The sequence below is a fragment of the Ascaphus truei genome, chromosome 1 (assembly GCF_040206685.1).
Source record: "Ascaphus truei isolate aAscTru1 chromosome 1, aAscTru1.hap1, whole genome shotgun sequence".
NCBI classification, from domain to species: domain Eukaryota; kingdom Metazoa; phylum Chordata; class Amphibia; order Anura; family Ascaphidae; genus Ascaphus; species Ascaphus truei.
In genome coordinates this window covers 17,226,632-17,244,943 of record NC_134483.1, presented here as the reverse complement: position 1 = coordinate 17,244,943, position 18,312 = coordinate 17,226,632, and the positions used below count along the sequence as shown (strand labels likewise).

Genomic DNA, 18,312 nt, shown 5'->3' with positions numbered 1-18,312 from the left:
TTTTACCCAAAGCTGAAGCAAATTAGCCCTGAACAGTAGCAACAAAGCGGACTTACTGGAAGACGTGATCAAATGTCCTGACGAAAGGTTTGGGGACCATAAGGAGAAGATGGAATCCATCTGTGGTTGTATCATCCAGGACTTTCATCGACTCAGTGGCCTCAAATTGAACCTGTGATGAGCAGAGATCCTAAAGGTGAAGACCCTACTAAACCTTCCCCATGGCGAGCCCACCCTGTTTCCCCTTTACAAGCCGCATTTATAGCCCCGGATTGAATTTCAGATTACAGTATATATTTCGCTGTTCTGGAGAAACATTCATGTTGGGTCATCTTGTGCGTCTGATTTGCAAGGTCAAAACCTTCCGTCCTCTCACGGAAACTTCTGCAGAACTCTAGTCGGAAGATTCTTTGTTGGAAATGCTTGTAATATTTTTTTTTCCCCCTCTACTCAACCCTGAGATATTTCCCCGAGCCTTGGGCCACCATGTCAGGAGAACTTGATGACACTGTGTGAGGAGGTATTAATTCATGCTTCTTCCTTTCACAACTATTCACTGCTGGTATTTTTGACGCTGACTACTAAGGTTTTAAAGTCATATAAATGCTGGAGATATTAGCCTAAAACAGACATGTAGGACAATATTAACCAAGCCGTATTCTGTCATGGCTGGGGTCTACCAGCGCTGGGAGAGGTCTTATGGCAAAAGATTGCTCATTAAGCATGTTCCATAGTGTCCTGGGAAACATACAATTATTCTGCGTCATATGAAACCACTTTAACTTCTATTTTTTAGATCTGTTTTGCTAGCATACGTAGGTGATTTATAATCTTCCCCATTTAAACTCTATTCCCTAAATATACAATGTTTGGTAAACCCGGTTGCTTCTGATACGGTTGACCGTCCCTTACTTCTGCACACCCTCCATTGCATCGGTCCCCGTGGGACACTGCCCCCTCTTGGTTTATATCATGTCTCCGCTGCAGACATCCTCCTCCACACTGTCCCTCCGCGGACACCACCGCTCTGTGCTAGAACCTTTACTCTTCTCCATTCACACTGTCCCTCCGTGTTACCCCACGGCTCTGTTCTAGAACCTTTACTCTTCCCCATTCACGCTGTCCCTCCGCGGACCCCACGGCTCTGTTCTAGAACCTTTACTCGTCTCCATTCACACTGTCCCTCCGTGTTAACCCACGGCTCTGTTCTAGAACCTTTACTCTTCTCCATTCACGCTGTCACTCCTTGTTACCCTACGACTCTGTGCTAGAACCTTTACTCGTCTCCATTCACACTGTCCCTCCGTGTTACCCCACGGATCAGTGTTAGAACCTTTACCCTTCTCCATTCACACTGTCCCTCCGTGTTACCCCACGGCTCTGTGCTAGAACCTTTACTCTACTCCATTCACACTGTCCCTCTGCGGACCCCACGGCTCTGTGCTAGAACCTTTACTCTTCCCCATTCACACTGTCCCTCGTGTTACCCCACGGCTCCGTGCTAGAACCTTTACTCTTCTCCATTCACGCTGTCCCACCGTGTTACCCCATGGGTCTGTTCTAGAACCTTTACTCTTCCCCATTCACACTGTCCCTCCGCAGACCCCACGGCTCTGTTCTAGAACCTTTACTCTTCCCCATTCACACTGTCCCTCCGTGTTACCCCACGGCTTTGTTCTAGAACCTTTACTCTTCTCCATTCACACTGTCCCTCCGTGTTACCCCACGGCTCTGTTCTAGAACCTTTACTCTTCTCCATTCACACTGTCCCTCCGCGGACCCCACGGCTCTGTGCTAGAACCTTTACTCTTCTCCATTCACACTGTCCCTCCGTGTTACCCCACGGCTCTGTTCTAGAACCTTTACTCTTCTCCATTCACACTGTCCCTCCGTGTTACCCCACGGCTCTGGGCTAGAACCTTTACTCTTCCCCATTCACACTGTCCCTCCGTGTTACCCCACGGCTCTGGGCTAGAACGTTTACTCTTCCCCATTCACACTGTCCCTCCGTGTTACCCCACGGCTGTTCTAGAACCTTTACTCTTCCCCATTCACACTGTCCCTCCGTGTTACCCCACGGCTCTGGGCTAGAACCTTTACTCTTCCCCATTCACACTGTCCCTCCGTGTTACCCCACGGCTCTGGGCTAGAACCTTTACTCTTCTCCATTCACACTGTCCCTCCGTGTTACCCCACGGCTCTGGGCTAGAACCTTTACTCTTCCCCATTCACACTGTCCCTCCGTGTTACCCCACGGCTCTGGGCTAGAACCTTTACTCTTCCCCATTCACACTGTCCCTCCGTGTTACCCCACGGCTCTGGGCTAGAACCTTTACTCTTCTCCATTCACACTGTCCCTCCGTGTTACCCCACGGCTCTGGGCTAGAACCTTTACTCTTCCACATTCACACTGTCCCTCCGTGTTACCCCACGGCTCTGGGCTAGAACCTTTACTCTTCTCCATTCACACTGTCCCTCCGCGGACCCCACGGCTCTGTGCTAGAACCTTTACTGTTCCCCATTCACACTGTCCCTCCGTGTTACCCCACGGCTCTGTTCTAGAACCTTTACTCTTCCCCATTCACACTGTCCCTCCGTGTTACCCCACGGCTCTGGGCTAGAACCTTTACTCTTCCCCATTCACACTGTCCCTCCGTGTTACCCCACGGCTCTGGGCTAGAACCTTTACTCTTCCCCATTCACACTGTCCCTCCGTGTTACCCCACGGCTCTGGGCTAGAACCTTTACTCTTCTCCATTCACACTGTCCCTCCGCGGACCCCACGGCTCTGTGCTAGAACCTTTACTCTTCCCCATTCACACTGTCCCTCCGAGAACCCCACGGCTCTGGGCTAGAACCTTTACTCTTCTCCATTCACACTGTCCCTCCGTGTTACCCCACGGCTCTGGGCTAGAACCTTTACTCTTCCCCATTCACACTGTCCCTCCGTGATACCCCACGGCTCTGGGCTAGAACCTTTACTCTTCTCCATTCACACTGTCCCTCCGCAGACCCCACGGCTCTGGGCTAGAACCTTTACTCTTCCCCATTCACACTGTCCCTCCGTGTTACCCCACGGCTCTGGGCTAGAACCTTTACTCTTCCCCATTCACACTGTCCCTCCGTGTTACCCCACGGCTCTGTTCTAGAACTTTTACTCTTCCCCATTCACACTGTCCCTCCGTGTTACCCCACGGCTCTGGGCTAGAACCTTTACTCTTCCCCATTCACACTGTCCCTCCGTGTTACCCCACGGCTCTGGGCTAGAACCTTTACTCTTCTCCATTCACACTGTCCCTCCGTGTTACCCCACGGCTCTGGGCTAGAACCTTTACTCTTCCCCATTCACACTGTCCCTCCGTGTTACCCCACGGCTCTGTGCTAGAACCTTTACTCTTCCCCATTCACACTGTCCCTCCGTGTTACCCCACGGCTCTGGGCTAGAACCTTTACTCTTCTCCATTCACACTGTCCCTCCGAGAACCCCACGGCTCTGTGCTAGAACCTTTACTCTTCTCCATTCACACTGTCCCTCCGAGAACCCCACGGCTCTGTGCTAGAACCTTTACTCTTCCCCATTCACACTGTCCCTCCGTGTTACCCCACGGCTCTGGGCTAGAACCTTTACTCTTCTCCATTCACGCTGCATCACTTGGAAAATGAATAGTCATTCGGTTTTCACCATCACCTCTATGATGAGGATTCCCAAACCTACCTCTCCTGTCACCAGCTGTCTTCCTACCATCATCTACTCGTTACCATCTCAAACTTATCATGGCAAACACTGAACTTCGTTTTCCTCCATACGCTACTCCCGATTTCGCTCTTGCGATAAAAGACTCCCTGATATCACAAGCAAGCGGTAAACATACTTTTTCAAGAAGGCTAACACAGCACAACTTCCTTTCCCTTTTATCTTAGAACCTTATCTTAGAACTCAGAGGCCGGAAATGGACATCTAAGCCTCTTCTTCCCCGCACAGACGCACAGAGACGCGCAGAGACGCGCAGAGACGCGCAGACGCTTCTTGGGGGAGGAACCTCCTTCCTATCCTCACTCTGTACTCTTGTTATACAATGTTACTGACCTCTCTCCCCCACCTGCACTATAGAATATGTTGGTGCAATACAAAAAATACATATAGTCCTACGGATTCAGCCGCTCCCCATTATATTGGGGGACTGGCCTCTCCCCGGGGGGGGGGGGGGGGGGGACTGGCCTCTACCCGGGGGGGGGGGGACTGGCCTCTCCCCGGGGTGGGGGGGAGACTGGCCTCTCCCCGGGGTGGGGGGGAGACTGGCCTCTCCCCGGGGTGGGGGGGAGACTGGCCTCTCCCCGGGGTGGGGGGGAGACTGGCCTCTCCCCGGGGTGGGGGGGAGACTGGCCTCTCCCCGGGGTGGGGGGGAGACTGGCCTCTACCCGGGGGGGGGGGGGGGGGAGACTGGCCTCTACCCGGGGGGGGGGGGGGGGGGGAGACTGGCCTCTACCCGGGGGGGGGGGGGGGGGGGGGAGACTGGCCTCTACCCGGGGGGGGGGGGGGGGAGACTGGCCTCTCCCCGGGGGGGGGGGAGACTGGCCTCTCCCCGGGGGACGGACTGGCCTCTCCCCGGGGGACGGACTGGCCTCTCCCCGGGGGACGGACTGGCCTCTCCCCGGGGGACGGACTGGCCTCTCCCCGGGGGACGGACTGGCCTCTCCCCGGGGGACGGACTGGCCTCTCCCCGGGGGACGGACTGGCCTCTCCCCGGGGGACGGACTGGCCTCTCCCCGGGGGACGGACTGGCCTCTCCCCGGGGGACGGACTGGCCTCTCCCCGGGGGACGGACTGGCCTCTCCCCGGGGGACGGACTGGCCTCTCCCCGGGGGACGGACTGGCCTCTCCCCGGGGGACGGACTGGCCTCTCCCCGGGGGACGGACTGGCCTCTCCCCGGGGGACGGACTGGCCTCTCCCCGGGGGACGGACTGGCCTCTCCCCGGGGGACGGACTGGCCTCTCCCCGGGGGACGGACTGGCCTCTCCCCGGGGGACGGACTGGCCTCTCCCCGGGGGACGGACTGGCCTCTCCCCGGGGGACGGACTGGCCTCTCCCCGGGGACGGACTGGCCTCTCCCTGCGGCGTTGTGGAATCGGCAGCAGTCGTCGTTTTGTTTTTCTATATTAAATAACCCTTTCACTGCCAGAAGGGGCAGCAATGCATTTCAAAGACAGAACGCCATCCTACTGGGATCGCCGCACCGCAGGCTCCCATCGGCGGCTCTAGAGTAATGGAGGCCATCGTCGTCATATGCCTCACCAGCAGATATAAATGCGAATATATTCTACTGCTAACAATACTACGCTTCTCATATGTAAAAAACAAAGGGGGAGGTCATTGACAAAAACAAACAAGCGATGTGCGTTAAATGACTTATTTTCTCCAAAAAGTGTTACAGGGCAAATGCAAGGCAGCAGCGTGTACTAAACTTGCAAGCAAATTTAGAGTGTAAGCTCTTCGGGGCAGGGACTCCTGTTCCTATTGTTTTAGGCCCTCAGCGCAACAACGGCGAGACGCCCTCCTGCGCGTCGAAGAGTTACCTGTCTGTATGTGCTGGCAGTCATGTCCGCGCACAGATTCACAAGTCCCAGCGGACCGACGAACACAACTTCAAAGGCTTGGTGAAAATCTTCCAGGGACGGCTGGGGGATAAACGCAGAAAGCACGTCAGCGAGTGACATCACCCTCAGTACAGACGCCCACAGGTCATAATGACACCCACTGGAAGGGGCACCCAAGGTCAAAAACACTCTATGGATTAATGCGGTGCCCCAAGGGTGAGCGTGACTATAACCAGAGAGAATAGATCTGTGGCAAGTGGATTACAGGCTCGCTCAGCACTGAAGGAGTTAAAGGTTCACGCGCAATTAAAAAAAAAAAACACTGATATACTCGGCACTTACCAGGGAAGCGACGGACATTTTCGACAATGTTATCCCGTTAACAGCCAGGTCTGTGGTGGCTGCACAAACACACAAGACACTCAGATAGTTAGTGTAGTCCGACTGCCGTTTACATTGGCGCGGGGGGAGAGAGCAGCGGGGGGGGAGAGAAAAGAGAGCAGCAGCGGGGGGGTGAGAAGAGAGAGCAGCGGGGGGGGGGGGAGAAGAGAGAGCAGCGGGGGGGGGGAGAGAGCAGCGGGGGGGAGAAGAGAGAGCAGCGGGGGGGAGAAGAGAGAGCAGCGGGGGGGAGGAGAAGAGAGAGCAGCGGGGGGGAGGAGAAGAGAGCAGCGGGGGGGAGGAGAAGAGAGAGCAGCGGGGGGGGGGGAAGAGAGAGCAGCGGGGGGGGAGAAGAGAGAGCAGCGGGGGGGGAGAAGAGAGAGCAGCGCGGGGGGGAGAGAGCAGCGCGGGGGGGAGAGAGCAGCGCGGGGGGGAGAGAGCAGCGCGGGGGGGGGGGAGCAGCGCGGGGGGGAGAGCAGCGCGGGAGGGGAGAGAGCAGCGCGGGGGGGAGAGAGCAGCGCGGGGGGGAGAGAGCAGCGCGGGGGGGGGAGAGCAGCGCGGGGGGGGGAGAGCAGCGCGGGGGGGGGAGAGCAGCGCGGGGGGGGGGAGAGCAGCGCGGGGGGGGGGGGGAGAGCAGCGCGGGGGGGGGGGGAGAGCAGCGCGGGGGGGGGGGAGAGCAGCGCGGGGGGGAGAGCAGCGCGGGGGGGGAGAGCAGCGCGGGGGGGGGAGAGCAGCGCGGGGGGGGAGAGCAGCGCGGGGGGGGGGGGAGAGAGCAGCGGGGGGGGGAGAGCAGCGGGGGGGGAGAGAGCAGCGGGGGGGGGGAGAGAGCAGCGCGGGGGGGAGAGAGCAGCGCGGGGGGAGAGAGCAGCGCGGGGGGAGAGAGCAGCGCGGGGGGAGAGAGCAGCGCGGGGGGGAGAGAGCAGCGCGGGGGGAGAGAGCAGCGCGGGGGGGAGAGAGCAGCGCGGGGGGGAGAGAGCAGCGCGGGGGGGAGAGAGCAGCGCGGGGGGGAGAGAGCAGCGCGGGGGGGAGAGAGCAGCGCGGGGGGGAGAGAGCAGCGCGGGGGGAGAGAGCAGCGCGGGGGGGGAGAGAGCAGCGCGGGGGGGGGAGAGCAGCGCGGGGGGGGAGAGCAGCGCGGGGGGGAGAGAGCAGCGCGGGGGGGAGAGAGCAGCGGGGGGGGGGAGAGCAACGCGGGGGGGGGGAGAGCAACGCGGGGGGGGGGAGAGCAGCGCGGGGGGGAGAGCAGCGCGGGGGGGAGAGAGCAGCGCGGGGGGGAGAGAGCAGCGCGGGGGGGAGAGAGCAGCGCGGGGGGGAGAGAGCAGCGCGGGGGGGAGAGAGCAGCGCGGGGGGGAGAGAGCAGCGCGGGGGGGAGAGAGCAGCGCGGGGGGGAGAGAGCAGCGCGGGGGGGAGAGAGCAGCGCGGGGGAAGAGAGCAGCGCGGGGGGAGAGAGCAGCGCGGGGGGAGAGAGCAGCGCGGGGGAGAGAGCAGCGCGGGGGAGAGAGCAGCGCGAGGGGAGAGAGCAGCGCGGGGGAGAGAGCAGCGCGGGGGAGAGAGCAGCGCGGGGGGAGAGAGCAGCGCGGGGGGGAGAGAGCAGCGCGGGGGGGAGAGAGCAGCGCGGGGGGGAGAGAGCAGCGCGGGGGGGAGAGAGCAGCGCGGGGGGAGAGAGCAGCGCGGGGGGGAGAGAGCAGCGCGGGGGGGAGAGAGCAGCGCGGGGGGGAGAGAGCAGCGCGGGGGGGGAGAGAGCAGCGCGGAGGGGAGAGAGCAGCGCGGAGGGGAGAGAGCAGCGCGGAGGGGAGAGAGCAGCGCGGAGGGGAGAGAGCAGCGCGGGGGGGAGAGCAGCGCGGGGGCAGTCGTTGTAATAACACTTCAAATCTTTGTTTTATTGAATAATAATTACAAAAGGAAAACATTTTTTTTTTTTAATTGGTTACTGCCCCAAACCTAAAAACCGATACAGCAGCATGGATACGCTACCCCGCCTGCACACCGCTGTTGGGACGCGGGGCGGTCGCAATAGTCTCTCTCCAAATGAAGTCCGCCCCCCTCCCCTAATAAATACCCCCCTGTAACCCGAGGCGTTTCATACTTACAAATAAAAATAAAGCAATTCCTCCCGTCATAAATATGTAACAAGGAATATATTGTTCATATCACAAACCCCGAGGATTGTGCAAATACATTCCCGGATGCATAGAACATTATTATTTCAGAATTAGCCCAACCCAAACACAACATGAGGCTTAAATATACACATTTAGACTCCAAGTAGAATCCTCGCGTGGAGTCCGCACCTGGGCAGAACACCCCATCTAAAGAGGACTGGAGTGATCATACTTTAAAGCAGCCGCCCAAGCTGCCGTTTTATTTGACATTTTATTTTTTTCCCCTTTAATACGTGCATCAATACAATCCACACAATGATAAGTAATTGGCTAAGTTGCCGATCAGCGAACATTCGGCTCGGGGGTTTACTAAATGGCCGTCAGTGCAGCAGACGAGGACTAAAAGATGCAAAGTTCTGTGGGGAAGATCATATGACCAGGGAGTCACTAGATACAATTGGTGCACTGTTAGATAGAGGGTAGGGCTCAAAAAGGGGTGTGCCAGAGCCTGTTTCAGAAGAGGAAGGGGATGTGACTTTGTAAATGGTTGCTATAGAAACAAAAATGCTTGTTACATTATAATAAATTAAAATGTCATTGAGTTGTTTAAAAAAATGCTGCAAGTATTTTCTCACAGTACAGAACAGAGTTATTAAAAAAAAAAACACACAAATGTAGGATATTGCTTGGTCTGCAGCTTTATTTAAACCCCAATACAGAGGGTCTGTGAACCCACAAGCACCTCCCTTTGGAACAAACGCCGTTCTGTATTACACCTCATGGGGAAGAACTGGTCCCATAAATATTGTTTTAAAAGTCAGGGTCACTGGCGATTACGGAACACCCAATTTCTTCAAGGCCTGAATAGTTTCTACCACATATACACTGTTGCATGTGTAACACATACATACATACATACATACATTTGCGTGCATAGATATGCAAGTACTTGAACACATACTTCAATCTAACTTTTTGAGACTTCAAAACTGGATTTCCCAAAACAAACTGTTTTTAAACACTGACAAGACTGTAACAATGGTATTTGGGACCAAGACTACATTTTTAAAGCTTCCAGCGACTGAGCTCCAGATCAGAACCAACACTAACACCACCCTAACTCCTGTTACTAGTTTTAAATACCTGGGCATATGGTTTGACTCCCGTTTAACATTCGGGATGCACATTGATACCCTGACATCCAAAACCTATGCCAAACTAGGGGTACTTTACAGGAACAAATCCTCCCTAAGTCTCCTGGTCAGAAAGCGTATCACACAGCAGATGCTAATGCCAATTATTGACTATGAAGACATAGTATATGGCTTGGCACCTCAAACCCACCTTAGTAAACTTGACGCCCTCTACAATTCAATATGCCGTTTTTTTCTCCAATGCAACTACAACACACATCACTGCGAAATGCTCAAAGAACTAGATTGGCCATCACTTGAGTCTAGGCGCAAAGTTCACCTTTCCTGTCTTGCCTTCAAATACTTTCTGGGCAAGCTACCCAGCTACCTGAACAAGCTCCTCACCCCTACCCCATGCAGCACTTATCACCTGAGATCAGACTCCAAAAGACTATTCATGGTCCCAAGGCTCAGCAAAGTATCCGGCCGCTCCTCCTTCTCTTACCGTGCACCCTAAAACTAGAACAGTATACCGGAGACTCTCACATCCACCACCAGTCTAAATTATTTCAAAACTAAAGCTGTCTCACATTTTAACCTGGTCTGTAACTGTTACATACGCCTATAATATATATTATCTCTAATTGTGCACGCAATGTCTTGTATATAATGTATAACCCTTAATGTAACTATGTATTTGTAACCATGTATCTGCCGTCCTAACTCTGTGCCCAGGGAAAACGAGCTGCAACTCTCAGTGTATCACTTCCTGGTAACACGTTTTATAAATAAATAAAATGCACACATTGAAATAAAGCCTCCTCATGCTTACCCAGGAACTGCAGAGCATTGCGCAGCACCTGGTACCCGCTCATCATCTTGTTGATCTTGTTTTTGGAGAGCAGGTATGCCACGAGCATCGAGGCCACGAAACCATTAAAACAGCCAGAACCCTGGGGGAAGAGGTGGGCGGGGGGGGGGGGGAGAAGGAAACCCGCGTTATGAGGTAATCTTCAGGATAAAGCCACACTGTAGAAACAATCTATCATTGGTGGGCAACGCGCAGCCCTCTGGGCTTCACCTGCAGCCACTGATTGAGCCACCTGTGCTGAAGCAGGGATATCCCAAAAACCTGACCTGCAAATAAAACTCCCACTTGTGAGCACAACCCTGCCTTTCCCCATTATCTCTTAGCAAACAATGCTTCCACTGCAGCCAGGGATTCTGGGTAATGGCACAGTGAGTCACTCTTTGCTTCTTATCCATTTTAGCATGGATCCCTATAAGCTTCTGCCTGCCGCATTGCACAGCATTGACAGCGCAGCCTGGGGTAAAGAAGTGCAAGGCCCGTAACCCTACTCACAGACAGCTGTTTCTTTAATACAGGGGTTCAAGAACCCCAAACAGGTCAGTTTTTTTTGGATATCCCTGCTTCAGCACAGGTGGCTCAATCAGTGGCTCAGTCGAAGACAGCACAGGTAGCTCTTCAGCACAGGTGGCTCAAACCTATGCTGAAGCAGGGATATCCTGAAAACCAGACCTGTTGGTGGCCCTTGAGAATTGGAGTCGGCCGCCAGCTCGTCTCAGACCGTTTCTCTCCCTCTAAGCTGTAATATGTTACGCTCATTCAGTTTTCCCCGATACGGTTTTTGATGTTGCACACGCACCATTATATTGTCCCCTCTTAGTCCCACCACCAGGTGTTCTCTCCAGGAGAGAGGTGTTCTCTCCAGGAGAGAGGTGTTCTCTCCAGGAGAGAGGTGTTCTCTCCAGGAGAGAGGTGTTCTCTCCAGGAGAGAGGTGTTCTCTCCAGGAGAGAGGTGTTCTCTCCAGGAGAGAGGTGTTCTCTCCAGGAGAGAGGTGTTCTCTCCAGGAGAGAGGTGTTCTCTCCAGGAGAGAGGTGTTCTCTCCAGGAGAGAGGTGTTCTCTCCAGGAGAGAGGTGTTCTCTCCAGGAGAGAGGTGTTCTCTCCAGGAGAGAGGTGTTCTCTCCAGGAGAGAGGTGTTCTCTCCAGGAGAGAGGTGTTCTCTCCAGGAGAGAGGTGTTCTCCAGAACGGAACATAGCGTTCCAGACGAGGTCTTCCCAATGATGTATAAAAGGGCACTTCCTGGCTCCATTACACCAGGAGGCGGGGAGCGCAGGCGTCTCTAGGAATACATCTTTCTTACTGAATAGTTTGATAAGAATCGCCCGTCCCCTTCATGGAACAGCGCCGTTTTAGATTGGCATAAAAACAGTGGTAAACGTTAGACCAACGTGATGATGGAGGCCATTTCTTACTTACACACTTGTGAGTGCATTGGATTTTATTTAATACTTTTAATTATTTCATTAAAGTTTCTATTACCAGGAGTATGGGGGGGTGCCCCGTTGAAAACTGTTAAAAGAGGAAACCTTAAAGGGAAGACGCACCGTACACCACTACAGAGAGACTTACACTGAATTTTATACTACTTAATACTACTCCGTGAGCGCACACTCACTTCCTCGCGCGGAGACCCCAACGTGCTTCCTTTCAGTAGAGTGCGCTTCCCTCCGGCACTGTGACGACACACCCAGGGCCGGACGGTAATATTGCGGGTCTCGGTGTGCGACCACTTACCTTCTCCTTCACCGTCTCTTCCTGCAGTGGGTCTCATGGCGCCGCAATGTCAAATGGCGCCACTGGGTGCCCCGTGTGATGCAGCGTGACGGCATGTGACACCCCGTTGTCATGGCGCCATGATGCGACCCTCTGCAGGAAGGGGAGGCGAAGGAGAAGGTGGGAGAGTCAAGGGTCCCGCGCTCTCCCCCCGCAATCAGTTTAATTGTTGTGGGGGAGAGCGCGGGGCTTGGTGCAGTGGCACTGCAATCAAGCTGGACCTGTTGATGCCCATCTAGTTTCTACCGATCACCCTCCCCCACTTTCTTCCATAACTCCGCTGCTTGCTTCTTGTAACATTACGTCCCAAACAACAGATAATCGGGAGAAAACTCTTTGCCGCGAGGTTTGTAAACATCTATCCAGACCAGTGTTTTTCAACCAGGGTTCCTAGGTAACTTCGGTTCCCGGGCGTCACTAAAGGGTTCACTGCAATTTGCTGGTCATTTTAAAATTGTACCAAATAAAGAAGAATTTACAACGAATCTGATCTCAGGCGCGCTATTAGAGAGGGTTGGGGCTCCGTACAATGCATCTGATCTCAGACACACTATTAGAGAGGGTTCCTTACAATGTATCTGATCTCAGACACGCTATTAGAGAGGGTTGGGGTTCCTTACAATGCATCTGATCTCAGACACGCTATTAGAGAGGGTTGGGGTTCCTTACAATGCATCTGATCTCAGACACGCTATTAGAGAGGGTTGGGGTTCCTTACAATGCATCTAATCTCAGGCGCTTTATTAGATAGGGTTGGGGTTCCTTACAATGCATCTGATCTCAGGCGCGCTATTAGAGAGGGTTGGGGTTCCTCAGAATTTCACATGGGTTTCCTTAACCAAAAAAGGTTGGGAACCACTGATCTAGAGCCCCGCATACTCATTTTATTTCTTAAGATTTATTTTTAAACGTACGTTTCTTCTTCAATAACACACAGCCCTAGGGGTAGAATTTTGCACACGTCAGTTTGCCCGAAGAGCTGACACTCTAATTATCGTGCCGGGAGAACAGGGAGAGGGAGTAGCGTGGTCAAATGCACAAATAGCCGACACAGGGATTCAAAAAAGGTCACCCCCCTCCCCGACCAGCGCCTGCTTCAGCGCGTACGTATATCGTTACCTTGTCGAGCTGCCGCTGGTGCAGCCAGACTTTGAGGATAGAGATCCCGTCCTTCATGCCCGGGAAGTCGGCGGCGGCGCTGGACAGGTGGTGCAAATGGTGCTCCAGGGCCAGGTCACACAGGACGGAGTTGTTGTAGTGAGGGGTGGGGGGCTCGCTGGGACCTGCACAGATAAAAAACACACAAGAGGGTGGTCTCCCTGATGTAAAGCAAAGAAAAACGCCTTCGCGTCCCGGACCAGTCCGCAGCCCCGCCTTTCCCCGTTATCTCTTAGCATCCAATGCTACCACTGCCGCCAGGGATTCTGGGTAATGAAGTGCATGTGAGCACGGTGTGTCACACTCGGGTGCTTAGCCATTTATCATGGATCACTTTAAGTTTAAGTTTATAGCTGCCGTAAATTCAGCGGCAAAACGCGAGACCGCGGACTTTGTGTGAAAGTCATGGAAATTACTATTAGTGCCGATCACTAGCCTGGAAATTACTATTAGTGCCGATCACTAGCCTGGAAATTACTATTAGTGCCGATCACTAGCCTGGAAATTACTATTAATGCCAATCACTAGCCTGGAAATTACTATTAGTGCCGATCACTAGCATGGAAATTACTATTAGTGCCGATCACTAGCCTGGAAATTACTATTAGTGCCGATCACTAGCCTGGAAATTACTATTAGTGCCGATCACTAGCCTGGAAATTACTATTAGTGCCGATCACTAGCCTGGAAATTACTATTAGTGCCGATCACTAGCCTGGAAATTACTATTAGTGCCGATCACTAGCCTGGAAATTACTATTAGTGCCAATCACTAGTCTGGAAATTACTATTATTGCCGATCACTAGCCTGGAAATTACTATTAGTGCCGATCACTAGCATGGAAATTACAATTAGTGCCGATCACTAGCCTGGAAATTACAATTAGTGCCGATCACTAGCCTGGAAATTACTATTAGTGCCGATCACTAGCCTGGAAATTACTATTAGTGCCGATCACTAGCCTGCACATTACTATTAGTGCCGATCACTAGCCTGGAAATTACTATTAGTGCCGATCACTAGACTGGAAATTACTATTAGTGCCGATCAGTAGCCTGGAAATTACTATTAGTGCCGATCACTAACCTGGAAATTACTATTAGTGCCGATCACTAACCTGGAAATTACTATTAGTGCCGATCACTAACCTGGAAATTATCATTAGTGCCGATCACTATCCTGGAAATTACTATTAGTGCCGATCACTATCATGGAAATTACGATTACTGTCGATCACTAGCCTGGAAATTACTATTAGTGCCGATCACTAGCCTGGAAATTACTATTAGTGCCGATCACTAGCATGGAAATTACTATTAGTGCCGATCACTATCCTGGAAATTACTATTACTGCCGATCACTAGCATGGAAATTACTATTAGTGCCGATCACTAGCATGGAAATTACTATTAGTGCCGATCACTAGCCTGGAAATTACTATTAGTGCCGATCACTAGCCTGGAAATTACTATTAGTGCCTATCACTAGCCTGGAAATTACTATTAGTGCAGATCACTAGCCTGGAAATTACTATTAGTGCCGATCACTAGCATGGAAATTACTATTAGTGCCGATCACTAGCCTGGAAATTACTATTAGTGCCGATCACTAGCCTGGAAATTACTATTAGTGCCGATCACTAGCCTGGAAATTACTATTAGTGCCGATCACTAGCCTGAAATTACTATTAGTGCCGATCACTAGCCTGGAAATTACTATTAGTGCCGATCACTAGCATGGAAATTACTATTAGTGCCGATCACTAGCCTGGAAATTACTATTAGTGCCGATCACTAGCCTGGAAATTACTATTAGTGCCGATCACTAGCCTGGAAATTACTATTAGTGCCGATCACTAGCCTGGAAATTACTATTAGTGCCGATCACTAACCTGGAAATTACTATTAGTGCCGATCACTATCATGGAAATTACGATTACTGTCGATCACTAGCATGGAAATTACTATTAGTGCCGATCACTAGCCTGGAAATTACTATTAGTGCCGATCACTAGCCTGGAAATTACTATTAGTGCAGATCACTAGCATGGAAATTACTATTAGTGCCGATCACTAGCATGGAAATTACTATTAGTGCCTATCACTAGCCTGGAAATTACTATTAGTGCCGATCACTAGCCTGGAAATTACTATTAGTGCCGATCACTAGCCTGGAAATTACTATTAGTGCCGATCACTAGCCTGGAAATTACTATTAGTGCCGATCACTAGCATGGAAATTACTATTAGTGCCGATCACTAGCATGGAAATTACTATTAGTGCCTATCACTAGCCTGGAAATTACTATTAGTGCAGATCACTAGCCTGGAAATTACTATTAGTGCCGATCACTAGCATGGAAATTACTATTAGTGCCGATCACTAGCCTGGAAATTACTATTAGTGCCGATCACTAGCCTGGAAATTACTATTAGTGCCGATCACTAGCATGGAAATTACTATTAGTGCCGATCACTAGCCTGGAAATTACTATTAGTGCCGATCACTAGCCTGGAAATTACTATTAGTGCCGATCACTAGCCTGGAAATTACTATTAGTGCCGATCACTAGCATGGAAATTACTATTAGTGCCGATCACTAGCCTGGAAATTACTATTAGTGCCGATCACTAGCCTGGAAATTACTATTAGTGCCGATCACTAACCTGGAAATTACTATTAGTGCCGATCACTATCATGGAAATTACGATTACTGTCGATCACTAGCATGGCAATTACTATTAGTGCCGATCACTAGCCTGGAAATTACTATTAGTGCCGATCACTAGCCTGGAAATTACTATTAGTGCCGATCACTAGCCTGGAAATTACTATTAGTGCCGATCACTAGCCTGGAAATTACTATTAGTGCCGATCACTAGCATGGAAATTACTATTAGTGCCGATCACTAGCCTGGAAATTACTATTAGTGCCGATCACTAGCCTGGAAATTACAATTAGTGCCGATCACTAGCATGGAAATTACTATTAGTGCCGATCACTAGCCTGGAAATTACTATTAGTGCCGATCACTAGCATGGAAATTACTATTAGTGCCTATCACTAGCCTGGAAATTACTATTAGTGCCGATCACTAGCCTGGAAATTACTATTAGTGCCGATCACTAGCATGGAAATTACTATTAGTGCCGATCACTAGCCTGGAAATTACTATTAGTGCCGATCACTAGCCTGGAAATTACTATTAGTGCCGATCACTAGCATGGAAATTACTATTAGTGCCGATCACTAGCCTGGAAATTACTATTAGTGCCGATCACTAACCTGGAAATTACTATTAGTGCCGATCACTAACCTGGAAATTACTATTAGTGCCGATCACTATCATGGAAATTACGATTACTGTCGATCACTAGCATGGAAATTACTATTAGTGCCGATCACTAGCCTGGAAATTACTATTAGTGCAGATCACTAGCATGGAAATTACTATTAGTGCCGATCACTAGCATGGAAATTACTATTAGTGCCTATCACTAGCCTGGAAATTACTATTAGTGCCGATCACTAGCCTGGAAATTACTATTAGTGCCGATCACTAGCCTGGAAATTACAATTAGTGCCGATCACTAGCATGGAAATTACTATTAGTGCCGATCACTAGCCTGGAAATTACTATTAGTGCCGATCACTAGCATGGAAATTACTATTAGTGCCTATCACTAGCCTGGAAATTACTATTAGTGCAGATCACTAGCCTGGAAATTACTATTAGTGCCGATCACTAGCATGGAAATTACTATTAGTGCCGATCACTAGCCTGGAAATTACTATTAGTGCCGATCACTAGCCTGGAAATTACTATTAGTGCCGATCACTAGCATGGAAATTACTATTAGTGCCGATCACTAGCCTGGAAATTACTATTAGTGCCGATCACTAGCCTGGAAATTACTATTAGTGCCGATCACTAGCCTGGAAATTACTATTAGTGCCGATCACTAGCATGGAAATTACTATTAGTGCCGATCACTAGCCTGGAAATTACTATTAGTGCCGATCACTAGCCTGGAAATGACTATTAGTGCCGATCACTAGCATGGAAATTACTATTAGTGCCGATCATAAGCATGGAAATGACTATTAGTGCCGATCACTAGCCTGGAAATTACTATTAGTGCCGATCACTAGCCTGGAAATTACTATTAGTGCCGATCATTAGCCTGGAAATTACTATTAGTGCCGATCACTAGCCTGGAAATTACTATTAGTGCAGATCACTAGCATGGAAATTACTATTAGTGCCGATCACTAGCATGGAAATTACTATTAGTGCCTATCACTAGCCTGGAAATTACTATTAGTGCCGATCACTAGCCTGGAAATTACTATTAGTGCCGATCACTAGCCTGGAAATTACAATTAGTGCCGATCACTAGCATGGAAATTACTATTAGTGCCGATCACTAGCCTGGAAATTACTATTAGTGCCGATCACTAGCATGGAAATTACTATTAGTGCCTATCTATAGCATGGAAATTACTATTAGTGCCTATCTATAGCCTGGAAATTACTATTAGTGCAGATCACTAGCCTGGAAATTACTATTAGTGCCGATCACTAGCCTGGAAATTACTATTAGTGCCGATCACTAGCCTGGAAATTACTATTAGTGCCGATCACTAGCATGGAAATTACTATTAGTGCCGATCACTAGCCTGGAAATTACTATTAGTGCCGATCACTAACCTGGAAATTACTATTAGTGCCGATCACTATCATGGAAATTACGATTACTGTCGATCACTAGCATGGCAATTACTATTAGTGCCGATCACTAGCCTGGAAATTACTATTAGTGCCGATCACTAGCCTGGAAATTACTATTAGTGCCGATCACTAGCCTGGAAATTACTATTAGTGCCGATCACTAGCCTGGAAATTACTATTAGTGCCGATCACTAGCATGGAAATTACTATTAGTGCCGATCACTAGCCTGGAAATTACTATTAGTGCCGATCACTAGCCTGGAAATTACAATTAGTGCCGATCACTAGCATGGAAATTACTATTAGTGCCGATCACTAGCCTGGAAATTACTATTAGTGTCGATCACTAGCATGGAAATTACTATTAGTGCCTATCACTAGCCTGGAAATTACTATTAGTGCAGATCACTAGCCTGGAAATTACTATTAGTGCCGATCACTAGCATGGAAATTACTATTAGTGCCGATCACTAGCCTGGAAATTACTATTAGTGCCGATCACTAGCATGGAAATTACTATTAGTGCCGATCACTAGCCTGGAAATTACTATTAGTGCCGATCACTAACCTGGA

At 50.8% G+C, this 18,312-nt stretch overlaps 1 protein-coding gene across 2 annotated transcripts in view; it reads right to left on the bottom strand.

The window, feature by feature from the left end:
* Positions 1 to 18,312, bottom strand: part of NOL6 (nucleolar protein 6) — a 104,135-nt gene that overhangs the window by 52,578 nt on the left and 33,245 nt on the right. For both annotated transcript variants that reach the window (XM_075583282.1, XM_075583222.1), the window contains exons 7-11: positions 12,967 to 13,130; positions 10,039 to 10,159; positions 5,939 to 5,997; positions 5,576 to 5,677; positions 57 to 172 (exon numbers count right to left, since the gene is read on the bottom strand). In XM_075583282.1, coding sequence (XP_075439397.1) covers positions 57 to 172; positions 5,576 to 5,677; positions 5,939 to 5,997; positions 10,039 to 10,159; positions 12,967 to 13,130 — 562 coding nt within the window. The remainder of the gene's footprint in view (positions 1 to 56; positions 173 to 5,575; positions 5,678 to 5,938; positions 5,998 to 10,038; positions 10,160 to 12,966; positions 13,131 to 18,312) is intronic.